Source organism: Herpailurus yagouaroundi, unplaced genomic scaffold, assembly GCF_014898765.1.
Source record: "Herpailurus yagouaroundi ecotype Mexico unplaced genomic scaffold, PumYag 216, whole genome shotgun sequence".
NCBI classification, from domain to species: Eukaryota; Metazoa; Chordata; class Mammalia; order Carnivora; family Felidae; genus Herpailurus; species Herpailurus yagouaroundi.
The window spans coordinates 1,400,293-1,410,639 of NW_024412447.1; the positions used below are offsets into that span (position 1 = coordinate 1,400,293).

Sequence of the window (10,347 nt, forward strand, 5' to 3'; positions counted from 1 at the left end):
TGGGTGCGGTGGAGGCCCGAGCCTGACCTCCACGCCACCCGGGGCCTGTCTGGCTGCCAGGCCGAACCTCTCTGAGCCTCCCAGGCACCCCCGCACCTCCATGGGCCCACGGCTGGTCAGGACTCCCCGCCATAGTCCCCCTCGAGTGACGCCCCCCGACCTCATCCGCCCAGGCTCTCAGGCCCCATGTTCTCAGGCCACCTTCCCCTGTACACCTACCTCCCTGACCCTGGACCCTCAGGGCTCCGAGGGACCCCCACCGCCCCTGGACCATACACTGCCAGGCCCCGTCCGCAGGGCGGGAGACGGGCCACTATGCTCCGGCCGGTTTCCTCCAACTCTTTGACACGGGGGTGCATGGGGTGTGGGGTACGTGCAGACCAGACCTGAGACTGCAAGGTGGGGGCAGAGGCCCGTGTCGGGACAGACACAAGCTGCTGCAAGGCGCGGGCTGCTGGCCAGCTGCTGCAGGGGTCACAGTGAGGCCCGGTCGGCAGGGAGGAAGCTGGGGGCCGGGATGAGCTGTCAACACCCTGAGGGCCTGGGTTTGCCGTAGGCACCCGCCACCTGCAACTCCCACACAGGGCTCAGAAGGACGAGGGCTCCCGCCCGGAGACGGTGAGAGGAGGTGAGCTGGCTGGTGCAGTCGGGGCCGCCCGGAGTCTGTCACGGCCGGGGATCGGGGAGCACACAAACCGGGTGGCCAGATAACGCCTTCCAGGGGCCGGGACGACTGGCTCCCAGTTAGGCCCGGCCAAACTGGACTCGGATCCCATTCTTCTCCCCCCCGCACGCCCAACAGGGCTGTCCCTGGGCCGGTGGCCGGCAGGCGGGGGCCGACCTGTCGGGACCCCGCGGCCGGGCTGTGCGTCCACAGGCTCGGCCCGCGGTGACACCGACCCCGCGCGGTGGGAGGAGGCCGTCCCTCTGCGGCCACGAGGGCGGCACGGCGTGGCCGACACCACGGAGGCCCGGGAGTGGAGGGAGACGCTGGCGCCCACGGCCGGCTCGCCACGGGACGTCCAGCCGCCGAGATCACGGGTTCCCCAGACGCTTCCAGCAGGCCGAGCCCCGCCCGGCTCTCACGCAGCACATCACCTGTGACCTGTACCTCACCCCCAGCCTCCCGGCCGGAGGAACGTAAGGGCAGGCCCCTGGGGTGCGTGCGGGGCAGAAGCTGTGTGGCCACCGGGGGGCGCAGCACGCCTTCGGGGGCTGGCACGTCCACGGGGCACACAGGCGGGGCTCCGGACACCCCTGTGGAAACGTGCTGCTAGATGGCGGCTCTGAGACACGAAGAGGGAAGACGGCTGTCGTCTCCTCCGGAGACGGGTCTGATTCCCAGCTGAGGAACCGCGTAGCGACGAGAATCTCAAAAGGAAACGTTCTGGGCTTCCTCCGGCCAGACGGCGGGATCACCGCGTGTACAGGCCCCTGTCACCTGCAGGGAGCTGCCGTGTCTGCCCCAGAATGACCCCGGGGAAGCCGAAGACCGGGGCTGGGCGTGGGGTGCCCGGGGTTCTGGGGGAGGGGACATCTGCCACGAGCTTCTGCGGAGACCCGCAGAGTGCCGGGCGGGACTGGGCCGGAGGGCGAACTCTGCTCGCCCCCCAGAGCCCGGAGGCTCCTGCCTCGGCCTCACCACACGAATCCCTTCTTTCGCCCTAACTCCCTGACAGCTCCCAAGAATGGCCGCTTTCCTCCGCGACGAGGCCGCTGTGCCAGCGTCCTGAGTCCCGCGGGGAGCATCTGCGGCCTGGCCGCCCTGACCCACGCTGGCTGCTGGCCCTTCCCCACCTGCAGCAGAGCAAGGGCGGGCCGCCACCCCCAAGGACCTTCGGGGCCTGGTGCTCACAGGCCTGCACAGAGGGCAAGCCCCAGGAGCCCCCGTCGGCCTGGCCTGTGGCGGCACGTGCTGCCCAGGGCCCGGGAGGGAGGGCGGGCGGGCGCCTGCCACCCGGGCCTGACGCGCATACTGAGGGCCCTGCTGGAAGAGGCAGAGACGCAGGGAGAATTAAACGGCTCAGTTAAGTAAGTGCTGGTCTTGATGCATATTCATAAGTCACCCGGCCTCGATGCTAAATCAATACCTCTCCCAGCCCAAGGGAGCGCAGCTCGGGGAGAAGAGCAGGAGGCTCGGGGGCCGGGCCGGGCTTACTAGATGGGGAGCGCAGCCCTCCCCAGGCCCTGCCTCGGTGACCTTGCTCCCCAAGCCCGGCCCCGCGTCTTCTGCACAGGCCCAAGGCTGGTGCCCCCTCTGCTCAGGAGCCCCATGGCCTTGTGCAGGTCCCTCAGCGGCTGGCCTCATGTCCCTACTGTCTCACGGGTGGGGATCGTGGCAAGCTGGGTTCTCGCTCAGTGCTCAAAGGGCCCTGAAGCCTCGGGCACACAGCAGACCCGGTCCCCCCGCGCGAGGCCCCCCAGACTGTGCTCACGGCAGGTGCACAGGGTAGGGAATGGCGGAGGGGATCACACAGAGCAGGATGAGCCGGACTCCTCCACCCCCCCGGATCTGCGGCATCATGGGCAGCTGGTTCGTCTCCTGGCTCAGAGACTGAGAAACCGAGGCCCGGAGAGGACTGGAGGCACACGCGGCTATTCAGGACTGGTCACTGGGAGGGGTAAAGAGGGGAGAGGCCGGGGGCTGGAGGTTCCCAGAGGCAGGTCCCCAGGGTCCTTCCTCAAGCCGCAGACATGTTACTGAGGGAGAACAGGTGCTCCAAAAGCTTCTGCCTGTCCTTGGGCCAACAGGAAGGCTAAGGAAGAGGCTAGGGACCATGAGGGTCTGCCTCTCCCTCCTCTGGCTCCCCTTGCCCCCCCAGGACAGAAGCTTTACTCAAAAGCTGGGCACCTGGCATTCCCTGTGGCCAAGGCACCCTTGGAAAACATACAGGGCGTACAGCCTGCCACCCAACTTACGAGAGGGGGTTGTGCGCACGGTGTCCAGCGCCCACTGCAGCCTCCGAGGGGCCCGGACCCTCTGGTCAAAGCTGGTCAAGGGACCCAGCGCAGCAAAGGAAGGGCGCAGCCTGGGGGAGCAGCCCCGCCTGGGCCGCCACACGTGGGTACGGCTCTCCTCACTCCACCCTGCGGGCGACCACCGTGCCCGCTTCCGACCCAGTGCCGGAGACCGCAGCACGATGGGTCTGTCCACTGACGGCCACGTAACAAAGGGGAGAAAGATACGCCACGTCCTGTGGCCTTCCGGAGGAAGACCAATGGTGACAGGGGGCCCGGAGGGGGCCCTCGCCCAGCCAGGCCTGACACCGGTCCTCCTTGGGCGCAACACCCAGAGGGAGGCCACTGTGCTCAACCTCCGGGCCCGTCCCCGGCACAGAGTTCACCCCGCGGTGGTGGTCTGGAGCCCTGCCGGCCTTGGGCACCGGGGCAGGCTGCCAACACGACGCCGCAACCTCCCGGAGGCGGGCAGACAGCGGGGTTGCTCACGAGGGCGGTGGGGACCGCCTCACCAGCGCCTCCCTCTTCCCGGAGACAGAGTGGCAAGACGGGCCGAGTCCTGGGGCCCAGCGGGGTGCCCGTCCCTCCTCTGCCCGCACGCAACCCGCGGCCAGGCCACAGCGCCTGAGGGAAAGATGCCGCCATCCCAGGACACCGGGTGGGGCCCCGCAGGTCACACCCAGAGCCCCCGCGACCCCGACCACAGAGGCCTGGACTGGCTCCCCGGCCTGACTCAGCTGCCGGGCCAACAAGCCCCCTGAGGCCTCTGTCCCCAGGCCGGGCCCCTCCCTGCACCTCTGTCACAGCAGGTCAGGGACACCGAAGAGTGTCACCTGCGTGGGCACCCAGGGCCGTGCTCCGTGTGAAGAAGGGAAGGGACAGGGTGTCTTCTGCTTGTGCTCGTCCTGCTAGTAAGGAGGCCACAGTTGACGATCCCCCCTCCACCTGCCATCCCACGGCAATGTCACCAAGCGAGTGAGCCAGGCCCCTGCTTGGCTGCGTGGACGTGCAGAAGCTGTGGAAATCGGGTGGCCGTGGCTGTCATGACGTCCCTCTCAGACGGCAAACAACAGGCGCAGCCTAAATCCGGTGGCCTGCCTAAGCGGTGAGAGCCGGTGCAGACAGCACTGAGGTCGGTGCTCACTGCCCTGGGTGCTCACCGGGACGCCGGGCACTTCGTCCCACCTGCCCAAGGGACCGGAGGCACACAGATCAGAAAGTGCTGAACAAAGCCACTCGATTTTTTCAAAATTGTGGTAAAATACACATAACGGAAAATTAACCATCTCAACCATTTCTAAGTGAACAGCTCAGTGGCACCGAGCACATTCACGCTGCTGTGCAGCCTTCCCCACCGCTCGTCTCTAGAACGTTCCATCTCCCCACACTGAGAGTCTGCCCCATTACACACAGACCCCCAACTACTCTCCCAGACCTGGGCCCACTTTCTACTCTGTGTCCGTGAATCTGATGACTCCGTGACCTCGTGTGAGTGGGTCCCGGTGCGTGTCCTCCCGTGTCCGTGCGTCTGACGACCCCGGGGCCTCGTGTGAGTGGGTCCCGGTGCGCGTCCTGCCGTGTCTGCGAGTCTGACGACCCCGGGGCCTCGTGGGAGTGGGTCCCGGTGCGCGTCCTCCCGTGTCCGCGAGTCTGACGACCCCGGGGCCTCGTGGGAGTGGGTCCTGGTGCGCGCCCTCCCATATCCGTGAGTCTGACGACCCCGGGGCCTCGTGGGAGTGGGTCCCGGTGCGCGTCCTCCCGTGTCCGTGCGTCTGACGACCCCGGGGCCTCGTGGGAGTGGGTCCCGGGGCGCGTCCTCCCGTATGTGCGTCTGACAACCCCGGGGCCTTGTGGGGGTGGGTCCCGGTGCGCGTCCTCCCGTGTCTGCCTCGTGTCACTCACCATGGTGTCTGCAGGGTCCGCCCATGTTGGAGCAGGTGCCAGAACTTACTTCCCTTTTAAGGCCGAGTGATATTCCATCGTGTGGATGGACCGGGTCGTGTCACCCCGGTCCAAGATGGACACCGTGATGCTGCCGTAAACGTGGGGGTGTGCGTGTCTGTTCGAGTCCCAGGAGCGGGACCGCAGGGTCATGTGGTTAAAGAAGGCGGCTTTGTAAAGTCAGTTTCAGCATCTGTGGTGGGACATCAAGAAATCCCCGCGGGAGGCAGTTCTAGAATTCCGTGTTCTGCCCGTAAACCGCCTCCACAAAACCACCTTTCTACAAGAAGGATCAAGTAAACCGGTCATAATTTCCTTCCTTGCTGGGCTGCTGAGCAGTTCAGCTTCAACAATGCCTGATGCCAGAATACTCCTGATCTACTTCCCGTAGGTATCACGTTATCGGTGGCCACAATACTGGGATCTTATGTAAAACAGACACGACTGTGGAATATAGTCAAGTTAATACTCACAGACTGAAGAAACTCAAATTCCCCAAGTAATCTGGACTCTTCCAGAACTTTCCATGGAGAGCCTAAGCACCCTGAGAGGGTGACTTCCCCTGGAAAGCCCTGGAAATCCTGGCAGTGACATTCCTTGTCCTCTGTGCCACAGAAGGAAACCAAGAGCACGTGGTCCTGCCAGGTCCTCGAGCGGCTCCTTCCGAGTCCGTCCCAATGGCCTGCTCTCCTTCCTAGGTGTCCCCACGGGTGATGACTCATGGGTACACCGGGCCCACGGTTTGTGTCTCCCCACCAAACACACGCTCATGGAAGTGGGGCCCTGGCTGCCTCAGCCTCCGCTGTCCCCCACGTTAGAGCAGCACCCACACAGCAGACCCCAGCAAGGGGGACAGACACCCCACACCCAGCACCGGGGGCGCCAAACGACCGCTGCTCTGCTGGGGTCCATCCTCCCCTCTGGCCAAGCCACCCCAGGGACTCGTTCAGAAGGAATCTTGGACCCTAAGCCCTGGAACAGAGCTTGAACGGCAAACATCATGCCATGTCCCAGCGGGGCCCCCGAGTCAGAGGGAGGCCAGTCGGAGGATGGCAAGGAGGAGACAAAGGAGGGAGACCAGCGCGGGGCTTGGAACAGACCTGGCCTGAAGCTCCGGTTACCTAAGCCCCTGGGCACCGGGCCGATGACCACAACCCCCAGCGCCCTCGCTGGGGCTCCTACCGGGCAGCCCCTGCCCCCCCCCCCCCCCCCCCCCGTCACCACAAACAATCCTAAAGGAAGCTGGAGGGGAGGGGGCAGGCCGGGCCGGATGCAGCAGGGGAAGGGGAGGGCCGCACACAGACGAGGAGTCTACACTCTTCCCTAAGCGCCAGTGCAGGCTGCCCACGGGACATACGTGGATGCAGGCGCCAGGGAGAGAGGGCCTCTGGCAGCATGAGACGCCCCGAATGCCCTCTCTGCGGCACCCCTGCCTCCCGCCGAGCGGGCCAGAGCAGGGGACGCAGGCGCACGTGAGAAGCCCCTCTGCCAGCCCCTCGTCTGGGGTCGGGAGCATCTGACTCCGGCCAGAGGGCGCGGGCCTAAGGCACCTGTGTGGCGTGTGCCACGCCCTCAGCTGTGGCCCTCGCAGCACAGGGGCCATGAATGGGTCTTCTGGAGGCGGCCCGGCTCCGTGGGCCCTGGGGACGGTGCCACAGTAAGGGAGGACGGGAGCGTGCCAGACTCCGCCGAGGCCGAGGCGCCGCGGGCCGACACCCCAAGCTGGGCTTCCTCCCCAGCACCCAGGCCGACACGGCACGTCTACACGAGGTGACCCAGCCGCCACGAGGGCTGGGCGAAGCTGGCAGGGACAAGAGAGCGAGTTCCCCCGAGGCAGGCGACTCCAGAGCCCTCATCTGGTGGGAGCTGTGACCCGGTCAGGGGACACGGATGCAGGGTGCTGGTGGGGTCCGAGCGGGTGCTGGCCTCACAGGGAGGAAGGGGCCAGGTGTCCTGCTAGCCCTGAGCCAGTCACAAAAACAAGAGCCCAGGGTAAGAGCTCCTGAAGCCGGTCGCACTGCTGCCCGTGCCACCTGTCCCGCCCCGGATACGCCCTGGCTTGATGGGCCTGAACGGACAGCTGCTGTGACAGCAAGGCCCCGCGCCTGGCGTCGGAAGAACGGGTCTATCCCGGCGGGGCCCCAGGGGCTCAGTTGCGGGAGGGACACGCGGGGGTCATGGGGCACGAGGCCACACCTGCCCTCCCTGCCCCCGGCCGGTCCCGAGACGCGGCCTCCGCCCCCCGGCGAGGGCGAGGCTTGCAGCCAACGCTCTGCCCTCCGCCCGCCCGCCTCACGTGGCTGCTGCGACGCTGCGGGTCCCTCGTAAGAAAAATTCAACTGGCTTGAAAATGATAATTACGTATGACTTTTCAGCACGCCGCTCGTCTCTAGGTCTGTGGGGAGCCGGGTAACCCACGCGTGTGTCTAATGGCCTGGTGACGAGCAGACAGGGGTGAAGCGGGGTCGGCACGAAGTCTGAGGTGGCTGTGCCAGGCCCACGTATGGCCAGCGGCACAGCGGGCGGGCCCGGCACCCTGAGGCTTATCCTGAGGCAGGGGCTCCAGGGACCCTCAGGGCGCCGTGAGGCCCCCTATGCAGGCGCGGGGCCGGGCCGCCGGTCTGGGGGTCTGAGGCCCCGTGGAGACGCTGACTGGCACCGGCTCGTGGGACGGGAAGGGGCTTGTTATTCAAGACACGTCCTTCTCATAAAAGAATCAGAAGAAATCAGCGCCTGTGGAAATGTCTCCTCACAAGTGCGCATCAGCAGGCCGGCTTTTTTTAGTCCTCGGCGTTAATAAACATGAGCGGCCGGGCGCCACGTTGGGGAGGGAGGTTTGGGCTCTTTCCTGAAGCGCCTTGTTTTACACGTACGTCGGGGAGCACAGGCCCGGGGCACGCGCCCGCTCGCTCACTCCGGGTATGAAGGGGCACACGCGGCCGCCACGAGCAGGGTCACGCACCTCCCGGGCGGGGCCCGGAGTCTGCGCGGCAGGGACACCGAAGATCCCCGCCCCAGAGGCAAACGACACAAGAAACGTGCAAAATGAAGACACAGCCGTAAAACGTGCCGGTGGGGCGCAAACAGGACCCCACAAACGCTCCCATGCACGAGACTGACTGTCCTACGACGTCCGGTCCCGGGAGGCTCACCGTCATCTTCGTGAGACCTAACAAATTCTCAATTAGTTGGGGGGTGTGTTAATTCCAAAGGGCACATAAACATGAACAAGAGGCACCGGGAAAAATTCTGCTGGACGAGTCACCGGGCAGGCGGGAGGGGACGCATCAGCCCTGGGAGCGGCCCACACCCAGTGACACGCGGGCATCGCGGATCCGGGGCACGGCACCTGACACCATCAAGGACAGGCTTTGTGGACAGTGGTCCCAGGACCGCGAGGGGCCGCCTTTCAGGGAACAGGCTGATGTCAGGCTTCCTCCCTTGTAGAACTCCAGACCAAACCCGAACACCAAACCAGCCACGGATTTACACGTGAAAAACAAAACCACCACGAAGAACTCCTTCACCACCTGAAGCCAGAAGACAATAGTAGGTAAACCCACCTACGTAAAAGTTCAAATATCAAAATCTTCTTGGTAAAAAACACCTCAAGCAAAGCCAAAAGACAAATGATCAATTGGGAAAACCTGTTCACAACTTAAAAACACCTCAACTCCTTACAAGACAACGACTCCAAGAAATCAACAAGGACCACCAGAAAGCTGGACCACAGAGGACAACACCCATGAACGTAGTTAAAGACTCTCACTCTCACATACAACACAGGGACCGAAGATCGAAAGCACATGGACCTAACCCCTGTCCACCTGCCGGGCCGGAAGATCTTCCCCTGTGACGGTGCACTCTGGGCTAGGCCGTGGGGAACCGGTGCTCTCCTGGGTCACCGCTGTCCCACAGTGTGGGGAGTGGTCACGGACGGACCGTCATGACCAACCATCTGGCAGAATCTACCAAAATAAGTACCAGTGCCCTTTGATCTCATCATCTCCCTCCCGGAAATTTATCCCCCACACACTTGCACACACGGAAATGCTACACACAGGACGTGCACCACAGCCACGTTTAGGACCACGGAAAGGGAGGACGGTGCCTGCGTGGCCACTGACAGGGAGCGAGTGGAGCAAACCCTGGCACGCCACCGCCACACAGCTTGCAGCTGAGAAAACGAGGAGAGAGCTCCCAGATACAGCGTACAGAAAACAAAAGGCACAGGATGGTTCGCAACAGGCTATCTTTTGAGTTAAAGGGGGGCGGGCACTGTATTAGGAAAAAACTCAACCACCAGTCAAGGAGTTACTACACGGGAGGAAAGCCCGGAACGCTTCATGTACTTAACCCTCCCAGCCTCCGCGGGACTCGGGGGCCGGCGGCTGCACCCACCCCTGTGCGCTCCCCGCGCCTGTATGCCCCGAGAGCCCGGGCTGACACGCAGGCCCGAGGCTGGTGTGTGCAGGTGACCCGGTCAAGGTTACTGCCTTCAGAGCTCACGGTCCAGAGGGCTGACCCGCAAACAGGTCCCAGATGTGGCGTGAAGGCGATACCGAGCCAGCCCCGAAGGATGGGCGGGGCTGGTGGGCAGGCGTGGGGTGCCCCAGACGGCAAGTCGTGGGAGCCAGGGGTGCAGGCCACGGCCAGGACCCTGAGGGAGAAGCCAGTGGGTGTCGGTGGGGACCCCTGTGTGGTCCCCACACAGTCCCCCAGGCTTTCGGGGCAGGCACGGGGGCTGATGGGGCAGCAGAAGGCCTGGGTCTCTGCTGAGGGGATGGGGGGTGTGGCTCATGGCAGCAGGTGGGGGTCCTGAAAGTTGGGGGAGGTGACTGAGTGACCTCTCCACACCTTGCGGCCGGTCTCCAGCTTGTGGCGCCGGGTACCCCCTTCCCCCAGTGACGGAGGCCCTCACTGTGCGGCCGAGGAGGAGCTTCAGGGGCTTTAGAAGCAGGGAGGGGGCGGTTCCAGAATAGCAGAGGCCAGCACCTCTGGCCGAGGGCCAGTCTAGTGCCCTGCGCCCCCGTCACCTGGCTGACCTGGATGAAAACAACCCTCAGAGACATTAGCCCCTTCCTCACCCCCAGAGCAATCTCTGGGGCTCCCCCTATGTCCACACATCCCTAACACATGGCCTGTGGGGTTTGGCGCCCCCAGGAAGCAACACCCGGAGAGCATTTCAGAAGTGGGGGCTGTAGGCCAGTCAGGGGCAGGACAAGCCCAAGGGCGTGGTCAGCAGCCAGAGGGTCCAAAGGGGAAGAGCCAGAGGTGGGAGGGTTCTGAGAAGCAGAGGTCAGGCCTGAATTGGCCCCATGGCTCCCTGGCAAGTGACAGCTGGTGGGAGCAGGTGGGAACAGGTGGGAGGAGGTGGGAGCAGATGGCAGGAAGTGGGAATAAGGGGGAGGAAGTGGGAACAGGGGGGGAGGAGGAGGGAACAGATAG

General features: G+C 64.7%; 1 protein-coding gene across 7 annotated transcripts in view; it reads right to left on the reverse strand.

The window, feature by feature from the left end:
• The window catches only part of MAD1L1 (mitotic arrest deficient 1 like 1), a 322,840-nt gene that overhangs the window by 77,500 nt on the left and 234,993 nt on the right, over nucleotides 1-10,347 (reverse strand). Inside the window, exon 1 of one of the 7 annotated variants that reach the window (XM_040455719.1) lies at nucleotides 4,861-5,200. The exons of the other annotated variants lie outside the window; for them this stretch is intronic. Within the exon in view, the coding sequence (XP_040311653.1) occupies nucleotides 4,861-4,863 (3 nt within the window). The 5' untranslated portion in view covers nucleotides 4,864-5,200. Of the gene's footprint in view, nucleotides 1-4,860; nucleotides 5,201-10,347 lie in introns of those variants that run through there. 7 annotated transcript variants of the gene reach the window in all.